This window comes from Calliphora vicina, chromosome 1 (assembly GCF_958450345.1).
Source record: "Calliphora vicina chromosome 1, idCalVici1.1, whole genome shotgun sequence".
In the NCBI taxonomy this organism is placed as follows: Eukaryota; Metazoa; Arthropoda; class Insecta; order Diptera; family Calliphoridae; genus Calliphora; species Calliphora vicina.
Genome location: NC_088780.1, coordinates 17,455,798 through 17,472,335, shown reverse-complemented (window position 1 = coordinate 17,472,335; position 16,538 = coordinate 17,455,798). Strand labels below are relative to the sequence as shown.

At 30.0% G+C, this 16,538-nt stretch overlaps 1 protein-coding gene across 1 annotated transcript; it reads left to right on the top strand.

Annotated features, from left to right (window-relative positions):
- Nucleotides 1–720: 720 nt before the first annotated feature.
- LOC135949611 (arrestin domain-containing protein 17) lies at nucleotides 721–11,832 on the top strand. The gene is made up of 4 exons (XM_065499210.1): nucleotides 721–909; nucleotides 7,777–7,932; nucleotides 7,998–8,843; nucleotides 10,761–11,832. Exons 1-4 carry the CDS (start codon nucleotides 795–797, stop codon nucleotides 10,904–10,906), a joined length of 1,263 nt encoding a protein of 420 aa, XP_065355282.1. The 5' UTR covers nucleotides 721–794; the 3' UTR covers nucleotides 10,907–11,832.
- The last annotated feature ends 4,706 nt before the right edge of the window (nucleotides 11,833–16,538 follow it).

Sequence of the window (16,538 nt, the reverse complement as noted above, 5' to 3'; positions counted from 1 at the left end):
AAAAAATCACTGTCCATCGAAATTCACTAGGCAGTGAGCTGTAAGTGGCTGCATGTGTGCTTGTGTTAGTGCAAAAGTGTGAATGTATTGTGTTTTTCGAACTGTTACTTGCATGTGTAAACGCTAGGTAAAATCGGCAAATTTCACTTGGCCATTTTTACAATCAAAAATCGACAAAATGCCCTTAAATCTGGCAACAGTGTTTAGTTGTAGTTTTCTGACATTATGTTTTGCAGCCCTGTTCGTACAGAGTCGTATTTTTTGGGAACATTCCCAGACTGGAACGGCAGCGCAAATAAAAACCTGCTTGACAACAAGCAGTCCTTTCAAGCAGCCATATAAATTCCCATAAGAGCTTGAAGGTTACCGATGACCTAGGAAAAGTAATTTTATCATGCAGGTAATGATTACATGTGTTCGTGTGCAGTGACTGTATGAAGTTATGTTCTGTCGCATTTTGTTTTTTTTGGAATGAATTTGCAAACAAAATTATACGACAAAAAGTAGTTGTTACAAGTACGTCGAAGGAAGAAGAAGTGCAAATTTAAAAAAAATAAATAAAATAGCAACTCTGTGTATGTAAAGTTGTGGAAGAAAGTGAAAATATTTTGCACAGTGGTTTATTGTATTGTGATTTGTATTAAAGAACCGACAGTTTAATCAATTGGGCGTGTGTGAAAAGTAAAAGTATTTAGCAAAATTAACTAAATAATTGCAATACAGCAAAGTGTTCAAAACGAATATAGATTAGATCAAAAGAATAATAATAATAAAAAAGAAATCCTATAAATAAAATGGGTCTTAAAGGTTGTGAGGTACAATTGGATAATCCCTGGAATACTTATTATGCTGGTCAAACCATAAATGGACAAGTCAAATTAACATTTGACTCGGCCAAAAAAGTTAGAGGTAAGTGATTATTAATTTTGTGTGTTTGTCATTTAATTTATTAAGAATTTAAATAAAAATGTAAAAGTTTTGCTTTGTTTTTGTTCTCCCTGCACACAAAAACCAGAAAATATTAGTCATTTTTTCCATACTTTAGTTGTATGTATCACATCATCATTATTGGCTATATATTTTATACTAAAATCAAATGTAAAATAAAAGCAAAGCAATTTAAATAAACATCATCATCATTTAATATTCTACTAGCTAATACCAACCTATCTTTACTATACGTCATCCAGATATATATAAAAAAATGAATGAATGTCTGTTTATTTATTTGTTTGTTTGTCTGTAACTTATAGCAGCCTAAATCACTGGACCGATGACTCTTCTATATCTTAAAGAAACAATAGCTTTTATATTTTGAAATTTCAAGTGGGCCTGGCCCTTCCCATAAAAAGTAAATATGTGTCTGGTGAATATAGTGGATAATAATTGGAAAAGCCGTAAAACTTTGCGAAATTTGCTTCGCTACCATTGTGCGGAATTGCAAAAATAGGCGTGGCACAACCCATACCAAGAAAATACTAATTTTCGAATATCTGCAGAACTATAATTGTGACAGTCTTCAAACTTTACACTTATCAGTGCATGACACAAAATAGGACCGATCGGAACAACCCTACCATACAAAGTAATTTTAGAATATCTGGAGAACTATAGTTGTGGAAGTCTTAAAATTTTACCCGAATATCTCCCTTATGATTGTAAATAGTTTGACTGAAAATGGGCGGTATTGTATTAGTAGGCGTGTCACCTCCCATACAATGTAAATCCTTAATTTTGAATATACTATGAAGAACTATTGTCGTAAAAGTATTTGTCACTATACGGAGTTTGGCTAAAAATGGGCGGAATTGTGTTAGTGGGCGTGGCACCTATCATACAACATAAATAGTTATTTTCCAATATCTCGAGAACTATAATTGTGAAAGTCTTAAAATGGAAGCGATCGTAACAGGGCGTGAGTCAACTCCCACACAATGTAAAAAGTTATTTTTACATATTTTAAGAATTAGAATTACGATATTCTTTAAACTTTGTCCGAATAGCTCTCTTATCATTGGATTAGTTGGCGTGACACCATAATATATAGAATACAATAAGACATAGAGTCCAAAATTTGTTTACGTTTATTCTACCATCAATATTTTTATTTAGGACAAGAATAGTAGTCGGGTAGCGAAGCACACCGGGTTTTAGCTAGATATAAATACAATATTTTGTTGTTGTTAAGTTTTTGTTTCTCAATATGAAATATTTTATTTGGATATTGTCTATATATATAAAAGAGTAACGTTACTGACTGACTGACTGACTGACTGACTGACTGACTGACTGATTCATCATCGCACAGCCCAAACGGCTGAAGCTAGAATCACGAAATTTTAACTGTGGGTTCCTCCCTCCCCAAAACGATCCGATAAGAAGGGATTTTTGGAAATTCGAACGTTTAGGGGGTAAAAAAGGGTAAAAACGGGTAAATTCGGTAACCTTATATCTTCAAAACTAATAAAGATATAAAAAAACTTAAAATAGCATGTTACTCCATTTAAAAAATAAGCTGACAGGTGTTTCGTACTTTTTGGAAATTCGAAACTTTTAGGGGAGAAAACGGGTAAAAACTGTATTTTGGTACTTTTTTTGCACCCTATGTATCTTTTAAACCAATAAACATAGAAACAAATTTTAAATCGTATTCTTTAATTAACAAAAAATAAAAAATATAAGTTTGGTACTTTTTGGAAATTCGAACCTTTAAGGGATAAAAATTGTGTTAATTTTTGGTACTTTTTCATAAAATATGTTTTTCTATAATTTGACATAGACATACGAATATTTTATTATGAGCTCCCACCACGTTACAGAAATTTATTTCTATGAAATTGTACCACCTCAATGGGGATAAAAAAGGTACCAAAAAGGGGATAAAATCGGGAAAATACATTATATTTGAAATTATTAAGCCAATTTTGATAATTTTTTTTAACGTTGGTTCCTGGATTCATACAAAAATTAACTAACAGGGTGTTATTTGGAACTCGAGTACCAAGGTGTATATTGGGCCAAATCCGGGTAAACAGTTTGGTACTTTTTTTAAAGCATATTTATTCTTGGGCACATTAACACAGATTTTAATATTTTGATACATGCCTGTAGCATAAACAATTTTGGCAAAATGGAATATTTTTAAATTTCAAACTTGAGGGGTGTTCAAGTAAGAAAAGGGAAATTGGTACTTTTCTCCTAATGGTACTTTTTTAAAATTTAAATTATTTCAGTTATCGACATTAAAGTTAGCTGATATGTATTTGAGTGAAGTTAGTGTTAGGAATAGGGGATAATATTTAGGTACCAAAATGTGTGAACTGTACTATAGGTACTTTTTTGTTCATCTAATGGTACTTTTTTGAAATTTCTATAATAATGGACTTAGAAACATGAAATTAAACATATATGGTCCTAAGTGAGTGAGAATTCTAGGGGGAGACTTTTTGGTACTTTTTCTTTATTGGAATGGTACTTTTTGTAATTTCTTCACCAATGAACCTAGAAACATGAAATAAAGCTTATATATAAACCGAGTGAGTGGGAAACCACAAGTGTGGGTTTTTTGGTACTTTTTCTATATTCTAATGGTACTTTTTTGAATTTTCTATAACTATGGACTTAGAAACATGAAATTAAGCATATATGGTCATAAGTGAGTGAGAATTCTAGGGGGAGACTTTTTGGTACTTTTTCTTTATTCTAATGGTACTTTTTGAATTTTCTATAACTATGGACGTAGAAACATGAAATTAAACATATATGGTCCTAAGTGAGTGAGAATTCTAGGGGGAGACTTTTTGGTACTTTTTCTTTATTCGAATGGTACTTTTTGTAATTTCTTCACCAATGAACCTAAAAACATGAAATTTAGACCGGAGTGAGTGGGAATCTACAAGTGACTGCTTTTTGGTACTTTTTCTATATTCGAATGGTACTTTTTGAATTTTTTGTAATAATGGACATAGAAATATGAAGTTAAGCATATATGGTCCTAAGTGAGTGAGAATTCTAGGGGGAGACTTTTTGGTACTTTTTGTTTATTCTAATAGTACTTTTTTTGAATTTTCTATAACAATGAACTTAGAAACATGAAATTAAGCATATATGGTCCTAAGTAAGTGAGAATTCTATGGGGAGACTTTGTGGTCCTTTTTCTTTATTCGATTGGTACGTTTTGTAATTTCTTCGCCAATGAACCTAGAAACATGAAATAAAGCTTATATGGAACCGAGTGAGTGGGAAACTACAAGTGGGTGCTTTTTGGTACTTTTTCTATATTCTAATGGTACTTTTTGAATTTTCTATAATATAATGGACCTAGAAATATGAAATTAAGCGTATATGGTCCTAAGTGATTGAAAATTCAAGCGGATACTTCATGGTACATTTTGTTTATTCTAATGATACTTTTTTAATTTTCTATAGCAATGGACTTAAAAACATGAAATTAAGCATACATGGTCCTAAGTGAGTTAGAATTCTAGGGGGCCACTTTTTAGTACTTTTTCTTTATTCGAATGGTACTTTTTGTAATTTCTTCACCAATGAACCTAGAATCATGAAATAAAGCTTATATGAACCCGAGTGACTGGAAAACCACAAGTGTATACTTTTTAGTACTTTTTCTATATTCTAATGGTACTTTTTTGAATTTTCTATAACAATGGACTTAGAAACACGAAATTAAACATATATGGTCCTAAGTGAGTGAGAAGTCTAGGGGGAGACTTTTTGGTACTTATTCTTTATTCAAATGGTACTTTTTGTAATTTCTTCACCAATGAACCTAGAAACATTAAATAAAGGTTATACGGACCCGAGTGGGTGAGCAACTACAAGTGGGTGCTTTTTGGTACTTTTTCTATATTCTAATGTTACTTTTTGAATTTTCTATAACATAATGGACCTAGAAATATGAAATTGAGCGTATATGGTCCTAAGTGATTGAAAATTCAAGCGGATACCTCATGGTACCTTTTGTTTATTCTAATGGTACTTTTTTTAATTTTCTATAGCAATGGACTTAAAATCATGAAATTAAGCATACTACATGGTCCTAAGTGAGTTAGAATTCTAGGGAAGACTTATTGGTACTTTTTCTTTATTCGAATGGTACTTTTTGTAATTTCTACACCAATGAACTTTGAAACATGAAATAAAGGTTATATGGACCAGAGTGAGTGGGAAACCACAAGTGGGGGATTTTTAGTACTTTTTATATATTCTAAAGGTACTTTTTTGAATTTCTTATAATAACGGACCTAGAGTTTCCAAAAAATCGAAGAATTTCAAAACCGCGGTTTCGGTTGTAAAAAATTAAAAACCGATCGGTTTCGGTTTTGTGATAATTTATTAAATCTTAAGTATTATAGAAACAAAATTAGTTGATAATATAGGAAATGATATACAAATCTAAAATTCAAACTTGACGGGTTATGGTTTAGTGAATGCGAATTTAAAAGTGATAATCAATGGTACTATTTCCTTATTGCAATGGTACTTTTAGAATATTTTATAATAATAAACATAAAAATTTAAAATTTGGAACACATTTTGCATTTTCTATAATAATGGACCCAGAAATATGAAATTAGACATTTACAATTAGATTCACAAACGGAGACTTAATAGTACTATTTCTTTCTTCTAATTGGGGTGGCGAAGCGCACCGGGTCTGCTAGTATTGTATATTTTAGCATTTTATTAGATTTCTCTACTATTTTTCTTTAGTTTTAACATGCATACTTTGTTTTGTTGCTATTTACTTTAGTAGTTGTCAAAAATCTATCAAACGCAACATTGTTTTTTTTATTATTTTATTTCTATTTACAGCTACAAACTTTTTCCCTTTGTTTTAAGTTGTCTTTGTATATTTTTGGTACCATAGAGCACAAAAAAACACCACCCACTTTGCTACCTCCCTCCCCCTCTCTTTATAAAAATAAAAACCTGCTTAAATACCAACAAACACCACTTGTTTATTTTTGTTTTTTTTTTGTCAGCTTTCTGTTGTTGTTTTTTTTTTTTGGTTAACTGAAGTATGTAGAGGAATTTTTATTTAAAAACAGACCTCATTCTATTTTTTTTTGATTTGTGTTGCCTTTGTGTTTTTGTTGTTGTTGCTGTTTTTGCCAAAAGCCGGTTCTTGTTTTATTTTTAGTTAAGAAATTTTCTTTTCAATACGTATAGTTTTGTTGTGTTGTTGTTCTCTTGTGTTTTTTGTTGCTCTTGTTCGGTTTTTCTTGCTGTTGTTTTTCCAACTGCAAGTGATGCGTTTGTTTTCTTAGTGGGTGGATTTGTTTGAACGCATTGGTTGTTCTTTTCCATTTTTAGAGTGACTGTTTTCTGGTTTGTTTAGTTCACAGTAAATGTAATGATGCAGGGTTGTTGAACTGCAGTTTTGTGTGCAGTCAAATGCAATTGGATGGAAAATTATCTAAAACAAACTCAAAGGCTGCAAAAGAATTTTTCCATGTTTTGTTTGTTTTTACACAAATGTGGCAGAGATTAGGAACAAGACTCCAAATAGAAAATACTGATGGCAATCAAAGCCTGTAGGAAAAGTCGGAGCAACTTTTTCTATAAAAATGTAGTCAGAAGCAAAATTGTCAGAATTTGAGCAACATTTTCTCAGACTCTGATCAACTTTTTTTCTAAAGAAAATTTCTCAGACTCCAAGAAACATTTTCTATAGAAAAGTTGTCAGACTCCGAGCAATTTTTCTATAGAAAAGTTGTCAGACTCTTCTATAGAAAAGTTCTCAGACTCTGAGCAACTTTTTCTATAGAAAAGTTCTCAGACTCTGAGCAACTTTTTCTATAGAAAAGTTCTCAGACTCTGAGCAACTTTTTCTATAGAAAAGTTCTCAGACTCTGAGCAACTTTTTCTATAGAAAAGTTCTCAGACTCTGAGCAACTTTTTCTATAGAAAAGTTCTCAGACTCTGAGCAACTTTTTCTATAGAAAAGTTCTCAGACTCTGAGCAACTTTTTCTATAGAAAAGTTCTCAGACTCTGAGCAACTTTTTCTATAGAAAAGTTCTCAGACTCTGAGCAACTTTTTCTATAGAAAAGTTCTCAGACTCTGAGCAACTTTTTCTATAGAAAAGTTCTCAGACTCTGAGCAACTTTTTCTATAGAAAAGTTCTCAGACTCTGAGCAACTTTTTCTATAGAAAAGTTCTCAGAATAAATACAAAAGTTTTAATAAACAGCCAATTATTGAATTTAAAATATTTCAAAATCTGAGCAATTTTTTTTAATGGAAATTCAAATTTGGAAACAATGCTATTAGTTATTATTTCTATTAAATATTTGCATTAACTTAAACTAATTTATTTATGCTTTTATACATATTTTCTTAATTTTTGTTTGATTTTATTTAAAAAGTAGAAGGGGTTTTCCTTAAGCTTAAAGTACTTGATTAAAATCAATAACACATAAATCAAATTGAGAAAAACAAAACAACCAGCAAGCAATTGACCGAAAAAAGTTCACATAATGAATAAACTCGCATTATATATAAATACATTCATGCCACTATAATTTGTAGAATACGATGATGTCATGCTTTAATATCGCTTAAATTTAAAATTACATTTCATACTTGCTAATAATGCACAGTTCATCTATACACACACACACATTCCAAACTCATTGCACACATTCCAAAATTTAAAAAAACAAATGAATAAAACCCCTGAGTTGTACTCAAACCAACCTCGCAGCTCTATGTTAATTTTAATTGATGAACAACAAATTGTCAAATTTTTCAAGGTATAATCATACGTTTTGTGGGCGAAGCCAATACAGAATGGTCGGAAACACGTAAAGTAACGAGTAGCGAAGGACGTGAAGAAGATGAGACCACCACGTTTAAGGGTCATGAGGAATACTTTCAAATACAATATTATTTGTTGGGTGGAAAAAATAGTGAGTAAAAAATGTATGTAAAATCAGAAGTAAAATAAAAAGATTTAAATTATTTTGTCAAAAAGGTGCTGAAATCGAGTTACCCGCTGGTACTCATACTTATCCATTTACTTGTGCTTTGCCCCCCACTTTACCCTCTTCCTTTGAGGGTGAATTTGGTCATGTACGCTACACAATTAAGGTTACCCTCGATAGACCCTGGAAATTTGATCAGGATATGAAAATGGCATTTACGGTTATTTCACCCGTTGACTTGAATCTCAATCCTCGTGTTAAGGAACCCTTCAAATTGGAATTGGAGAAATCATTCTGTTGTTTCTGTTGCAAGTCGGGCCCATTGTCGGTGATAACCTCTATACCCGTTACGGGTTATGTTTCGGGACAAATAATACCCATAACCTGTGAATGTGATAATGCCAGTAATGTGGGCATAACTGCCGTTAAATTTGTGTTGCGCAAACGTGTAACGTTCAACACCACCCAACCGAGAGCGGAGAAAAAGGAGTCGAAAATCACCATAGCCGAGCTAAGTATTGGCCCGGTAGCGGGTGGAGAATCACGTACATTCTCCCAGCAATTGGAAATACCAGCACTGCCACCCACAAATCTGGTAAATTGTGGCGTTATTGCATTGGATTATGATTTGCATATTGAATGCGATGTCAGTGGACCACATCGCAATCTGTCGGGTAATATTCCTATTACCTTGGGCACCATACCGTTGGCTTCGTTTAAACCACCGGCACCTTATACGGACGTACCAGCTCAGGTGGTACCGCAGCAGCCCACAGATGATCCTTCAATGGCTCCCACCCAGCCGGTTAGTCCAGCTAGTCCACCGGAGGGTCAAGGTGGTGCCATGGGTTGGAATGTGGCCGACAGTGCTGGTGGTCAATTGTATCCAAATATACGTAAGTTTTTTGTTCTTTAAAATGGAATTTACAATAATCTTCATTATACATGTACATAAATTCGGGTATTCTGGTTGTTTGTTCTTATGTAAATCGTTTTACTCTTGTCCGTCTGCCCTTTGCATTGCTGATTTCATAGGTTTTACATAACTTTTTTGCTTATTTGTTTAATGATTTTGAAATTATCCAAAATCGCTATATTAAGGGTTGAGATATGAGAAAACTTTCTGTTGTATAAGTCGCATACATATGTATGTATGTATATCTGTTATACTTTTTAGAGAAGTTGCAACTTTTTCTATAGAAAAGTTGTCAGACTCTGAGCAACTTTTTCTATAGAAAAGTTGTCAGAGCAACTTTTTCTATAGAAAAGCTGTCAGATTCTGAGCAATTTTTTCTATAGAAAAGCTGTCAGACTCTGAGCAATTTTTTCTATAGAAAAGTTGTCAGACTCTGAGCAACTTTTTCTCTATAGAAAAGTTTTCAGACTCTGAGCAACTTTTTCTCTATAGAAAAGTTTTCAGACTCTGAGCAACTTTTTCTCTATAGAAAAGTTGTCAGACTCTGAGCAACTTTTTCTCTATAGAAAAGTTGTCAGACTCTGAGCAACTTTTTCTCTATAGAAAAGTTTTCAGACTCTGAGCAACTTTTTCTCTATAGAAAAGTTTTCAGACTCTGTAAGCAACTTTTCTAATAAAAAAAGTTGCGCAGAGTCTGACAACTTTTTCTATAAAAAAAGTTGCGCAGACTCTGAGTTTTTCTATAAAAAAGTTGTCAGACTCTGCGCAACTTTTTCTATAAAAAAAATTGTCAGACTCTGCGCAACTTTTTCTATAAAAAAAATTGTCAGACTCTGCGCAACTTTTTCTATAAAAAAAATTGTCAGACTCTGAGCCACTTTTTCTATAAAGAAGTTGTCAGACTCTGAGCAACTTTTTCTATAAAGAAGTTGTCAGACTCTGAGCAACTTTTTCTATAAAGAAGTTGTCAGACTCTGAGCAACTTTTTCTATAAAAAAGTTGTCAGACTCTGAAGCAATTTTTTCTATAGAAAAGTTGTCAGACTCTGAGCAATTTTTTCTATAGAAAAGTTGTCAGACTCTGAGCAATTTTTTCTATAGAAAAGTTGTCAGACTCTGAGCAATTTTTTCTATAGAAAAGTTGTCAGTTGAAAACAAAAACCGCCTTCAAAAGATACGCCATTTATTGTAAATCTCGTATTTTTAAGTCACATCAATAGATTATTAAAAATATACATATAAATTCATTAAAAAAAACGATGATTTCACAAAAATTTTAAATAAAAAAAATGGGTAAATCTCTAAAAACGGTATAAATTTTACTACAAATCTACAAAAATCGTTCAAAATTTACAAGAAACCAACAACAAAAAAAAAATATTTTTTCAGAAATTGTTTTTTAAACTAAATTTTTTTCATCCCATATTTTTTTCTACTGATTTTTTTTCACCAATAATTTTCAGAAAAATGTTTCTCAATTTTTTTTAAAAAAAATGTTTCACTCAATCTTTTTTTAAAAAAAATGTTTCACAACAAATTTTTTTCACGAATCTTTTTTTCATAGATTTTTTTTGTTTTAAAAACATTTTTTAAATTTTATTTATTTTCACCAACAATTCTACAAAAATTTCATCAAATTAAAAAAAAATTTTTCAGCTAAAATTTTTTGGAATATTTTTCAAAAAATCACAGCCGATATAGCCTTTTTTCTTAAAAATTCCTCAAATTTTATGTTTTATGTTTTAAAAAGAAAACTTTTCAAAAAATCGATTATTCCGCAGACTACCACAATTTTTTACTGTTTAAAGTGAAGATTATTTAAATAAATTTCGGCCCAGTCGAATTAATGCATTCTATTTTAATTTATAAACATATTATTATTCTCTTTCTAAATTTAGCTCCTCCCCAATTTGTGGAGACTCAATTTAGAGCTCCTAAAATAACTGGTCGTGATGATTCTGAACACACTCAAGTGATAGGTGAAGCTAATTTTTCTCCACGTTATCCCACATTTCAATTTAATCCCTCCGCTCCTCAAATGTAATTGAATATTTTTGTTTTTTTTTTAAATGGACTACATATTTGTTTCCTAATTTCTTCAAAAACTTTTTATAGAATTAATATAAAAACTTGTATTTTTTTCACTAAATGTTTAAATTAGCAAGCATTAAGCTTAAAAGGAATTTGTTGAAAGTAAGAAAAAAAATGTAAACGCACAATTATAAAGGACTTTGTTAAAAGTAAAAAAATAACTATTGTACTAAGTTTAAATTAAAAAAAAAACTAAAAACTCAAGGGTATTTTTGTAAATGATATTAAACAAAAATCAAAGAAATCTCTTAAATATTGATATTTATCTATTATAATTAAAATAAAATTTGGAATTTCCTTAAGTTTCCTTAAAAAACAAAGCATTAAAAGATTTGAAAAAACTAATAACTTTTCAATATTTCTTTTACATATTATTGTTATTTTGATTAGATTTCAATCTACTATTTTTATATGCATTTAGCACCGTCCTATGTCCTATAATTCTTTTATTTTAATATTATTTTTATTTAAATGATTTTATTTTTATTATATTTGTTTTTTTTTTGTGTTTTCCTTAAATAAGTTTTTTTTTACTATTTTTTATATGAATTTCTTTAATTTGTTTGTCAAACATAAATGAGAGTGCCTAAGAAAAGCTTAAAAAGTTTTGAATTTTTAATTAAAATTAGTTTTCTTTTAAAAAAAACTAAAAAAAAAATTATATATAAACAATATTTTTTGTATAAAATATTTCAACCGCTTCCAATTAGTAAAACAAAACTGAAACTAAACTATAAAATATTTAAAATATGCATTAAAATTATTATTAAATTTACAATTTTCTTTAATTTCAAATTGTATTTCTTTTTTGTGTTCTTTAAAACAAAACGTAAAAACAAAATTCTAAATAAATAAAAACTATAATTTTTATAATATAAACACTAACGAGTAAATTATTTATATACAATTTAACAGTGGTTAAGCCTTGAAAGTTTCCTTCTGTCTCTAGCAAGTCTTGCTTCTAGTTTGCCTTTAAGAATTATTATATTTGCCATCTATCTACTGATTTCTTTTTTAATACTTTCCCGGCATATATTGGATGTATGTCTTAAAAATGAGGTATTTTTTAAAATGTTTAGTTTTTGTTTTGAAACATTTCGTTCATCATTTTTTGTTCACGTGAAAAAATTAAGTGTGTCAAGATAGCAACGATATTTAGCAACGCCGGAAATGAAAATGAAAAATTTTATGGGAATTTACAAAAACTAAAATGATATCTTTTGCCATAATTGGACAAATTATCTCTTTCCTCAGACACAGTTTTATCTCATTCGAGAAGGAAACTGGCACAGAACTAGTTATGTGACTGGTTTTTTTTTTGGGGGTATTGATCGGTTCACTTCAAGACGAATTTACTGTACAAGTGGCGTTGATATTACAACAAGTACAACATTGCAAAAACAACATTGTGTTTTATTCAAGGCGAATCTAAACAAATTATATCAGTTTCTTAGTTTGCTTCTGATGAACTTTGAAAATAAATATTGTATGTGACATTTTAATTTTTTCCAAAAACAAAAATCATGTTGTTTTTGTCTTGTTGTATTTGTTGCCGTGGCGCACATTGGTTGAAGAATGACCGAAATTAATTTTTTCCATGTTCGCCGATTTGGATAATTTTTTGGTATTTTGTTGACAGATATCTGAATATTATGATTCCGTAATATTAGGCTGATATATTTATTAGTTGTTTGGACAGACACGATCGAAGTTCGAAGGCATGCAAACTTAGTCCCCATCCATACTATGAAAGATTTGCTGCAAAACATTTGAGTTTGTTGATGAAAGGGGAAAGAGGAATTGAAAAGGGTACTCTGTTTCATGTACATGAAGTTTTTGTTGAGTATGTCATCCACATTTATTCGTTCATATTCGTTCTGGACAGAAATGTCAAAAACCGAAAAGCAAAAACTTCACTGTGTGGACACGAATGCAGTTTCAAAAGAGAATTTCAAAATGTTTTGCAGCAAATGTTTCACAGTGTCGACCGGGACTTACTGTATATTCAATCTTTTGGTACAATCACAGTAAACTTATCATTTGATGAGATTTGCATTAAAAAAAGTTGGAAAAAGTGGCATATAAATTTTCGTAGAACAAAATATAAACATCAAAATTTCAATGTTCATCAACTTCATTAGACTGCATCTTTTTAGCGCTATTTAACGAAAGATGTCAAATTAAAAGTTAAAAAAAAATTCAGCTGCTCCTATCTGCTCCTTTCCAAAAAAAACAGTAAAAACTATAAAGTGATATAGTGATAAAGTAACAATACATGAATTTTCGTTCATGTATGTTGTTGTTGCCATAATTCTTTAGTTGTAGGAAGGAGAAATTTATCTCCTTTCCTGGGTGTTATTTTATTATTTTTTATACTTAAATTATTAAGTAAACCCAAGCCAGTCGATCAACGTCAAATCTGGGTAATACCTTTTATTTATTTGTTTAAAGGGATAAATCGGACTATAAAAGTCTTAATCTTAATCTTTAGTATTATTTTTTATTATTTAAAAAAACGCCGCTTTTTAATTTGGTCAACTTTACCAGTATACAGTTCATAAGCGAATGAATTTTATTTCAAAAAATATTTATAGCTAAGCTTCAAAATAAATCAATAAAATAATACAGGATTAACGGTATTTTAAGAAGTAAATGAGAGTTGAGTGATAACATGAGTTATTACGAAAGTAAAAGAATGAGACAAAGAAAAACAAAAGATTATTGAGCATCAATTGTATATATGTAAACAATACTAATAAAACAATGAGAGTAATGAGTGACAAATAATATAATTATTGAGAAACAATATGTAAATGAGTTTTCTATGGGAGACGGGCGTAAAAGTGAACGGATCAGGTATATATTTTCAGGTGCCCATTCTACAATTATAATATTTATTTTTTGAGAAAATTGAGTTGATGCATTAAAAATCAAGGGAGTTATGAAACTTTTTCAATACAAGTAGTATGGGAAGTGGGCGTAAAAGTGGGCGGATATTTTTCAAATTTCACACAAATGATTCTTAGTGTTTAAAAATGCTATGTTCCTAAAATCAAGGCCGTAGGTCAAAATTTAATTTTCACTTTGTATGGGAGGTGGGCGGTAAGTGGGCGGATCATTTTGATTTTTAAATTTTTTCTTGATTCAAACAAAAAATGCATATGTTCCAAGTTTCATTGTCCTTGGACAACTTCTTCTATTTTTAGCCGCTCGTTGTATGAACTTCAACCAATGTGTGGCGCTGTCACCTTATTAGTTTCGCCTTTTATTTATCATTTTTCCTTATTCAAATGATTCACAGTGTTATTTTCTAATGACATAAACTAATTTATCAACAAATTTTTTTAATTGTTTTTGCTGAGATTAGATGTTAATAGTGTTTTTGTTTATTAAGTATATGAACAGTGTATATAAACTTTTTATAAGAGTAATTTATCTAACCAAATAAAAATAATATTTTTATTTAAAACGAAAACACTACAAAATAGTGCAGCTAATTTTAAATTGATTTATATTTACGTTCATACGTACTTTTACAGAATTGCTATCTAAATATGCGTATTAATAAAAACTATTATTGTAATTTGATAAGGAAATCAAAACATTGATAACCTTTTAAAGGTTTTAAAACTAAAATATTGATGTAGGTACATATATGTATGTATAAAGAAAATATAAATACGTCAATTGTTTCTAATATGGTACAAAGATTAGATAATCTATTATAATGACTGAGATTTTTTATAAAATTAATTAAATCATTAAATTCATCACTTCTTATTTGGCACTGTTTTCCAATTAAATATTGATTAGATTAAATATGACAAGTACAATATAATGATTAGTTTATACAGATTATTCGTGGGATATTTCAAATTGTCAAAATTATGTCAAGTGAAATCTTAATTATACATATACACATCCATTAAATAAATTAAATAACTATTTCGGGAAACTAATTGAAATGTTTATTGTTTAAAAAAATAGGCTGAGAAATGTATTTTTAGTTTTTAATCGATTCAACAGAGTGCAGTATAGAGCTCTCTCTCGATCTGAATACTAAAGACCAATATCTTGAGCTATAATGGTCAGATTGTAGAAATCGATGTTAGAGCTCCCTAAAGTAAACATTTCGAATTCGATCGTGACTCATTTTGAAGTCCATTAGTAGCTTAAATCATAGCTTTATTTAATGTCTTATTTTAGCTTCAATAGTAGTAGCTTTATTTCAAGTTCAATTGTAGATCTTTTTAAGCTCTAATTTTAGCTTCAATCACAGTTATATTTAAAGTCCAAAGTTTGCTTATTTCAAATTCAAATTTTGAGGTATAATGATCAGATTGTAGAAATCGATGTTAGAGCTCCATAAAGTCAACATTTCGGATTCGATCGTGACACTTTTTGAAGTCCATCAGTAGATTAAATCATAGCTTTATTTAATGTCCTATTTTAGCTTCAATCGTAGCTTCATTTCAAGATCAATTGTAGATATTTTTAAGCTCTAATTTTAGCTTCAATCACAGTTATATTTAAAGTCCAAAGTTTGCTTATTTCAAGTCCAATTCTAGCTTCAATCGTAGATCTTTTTAAAGTCCAAAGTTAGCTTTGATCGTAGCTCTTTTTAAAGTACAATTTTAGCTTCAATCGTGGATATTTTTAAAGTTTAATTTTAGCTTAAATTAGAGCTCTGTAATATCTATATTCCAGCTTCGATCGTAGCTCTTTTTGGTGTCCAATGTTAGCTTAACTCATAACTTAATTTATAATATAATTTTGGCTTCAATCGTAGTTTTATTTCAAGTCAAATTCTAGCTTCAACCGTAGGTCTTTTTAAAGTCCAATTTTATCTTTTCTATTTCCAGCTTTTTCAAAGCCCAATATTAGTTTGAATTACACATTATTTAAAGTCTAATATTAGCTTCCATCGTACAATTTTAGCTTCAATCGTGGATATTTTTACAGTTCCACTTTAGCTTCAATCGTAGCTTCAATCACAGTTATATTTAAAGCCCAATGTTAGGTTCAATCGCAGCTTTATTTAAAGTCCAGTATTAGTTTTAATCATAGTCTTTTTATACCCTTCACCTTCGTGAGAAGGGTATATATAAGTTTGTCATTCCGTTTGTAATTTCTACATTTTTCATTTCCGTCCCCATAAAGTATGTATATTCTGGATCCTTATAGATAGCGGAGTCGGTTAAGACATGTCCGTCTGTCTGTTGAAATCAATTTTCTGAAGACCCCAGATATCTTCGGTATCCGAATCTTCAATAATTCTGTCAGACATGCTTACGAGAAGTTTGCTATTTAAAATCAGCAAAATCGGTCCACGAATTGCTGAGATAAGAGGAAAAAATCACGACAACCTCGATTTTTGACCTATATCTGGATTACTAAGTCATTAATATAGACAATATGGATATCTAATGATAGATATTTCAAAGGCCTTTGCAACGACGTATATAAGACCATAGTAAAATGGACCTACAATTTAAACAAAAAAAAAATTTTGAAAACAAAATTTAAAAAAAAAAATTTAAAAAAAAATTTAAAAATAACAAAATTTTTAATTTAAAAAAAAAATT

Bases quoted from the DNA above. Each gene is read 5' to 3' on its own strand.
- LOC135949611 (XM_065499210.1), top strand. From the start codon at position 795: ATGGGTCTTAAAGGTTGTGAGGTACAATTGGATAATCCCTGGAATACT. The intron at 910-7,776 runs GTAAGTGATTAT...AAATTTTTCAAG, and splicing joins CTCGGCCAAAAAAGTTAGAG to GTATAATCATACGTTTTGTG. The intron at 8,844-10,760 runs GTAAGTTTTTTG...TTCTAAATTTAG, and splicing joins TCAATTGTATCCAAATATAC to CTCCTCCCCAATTTGTGGAG.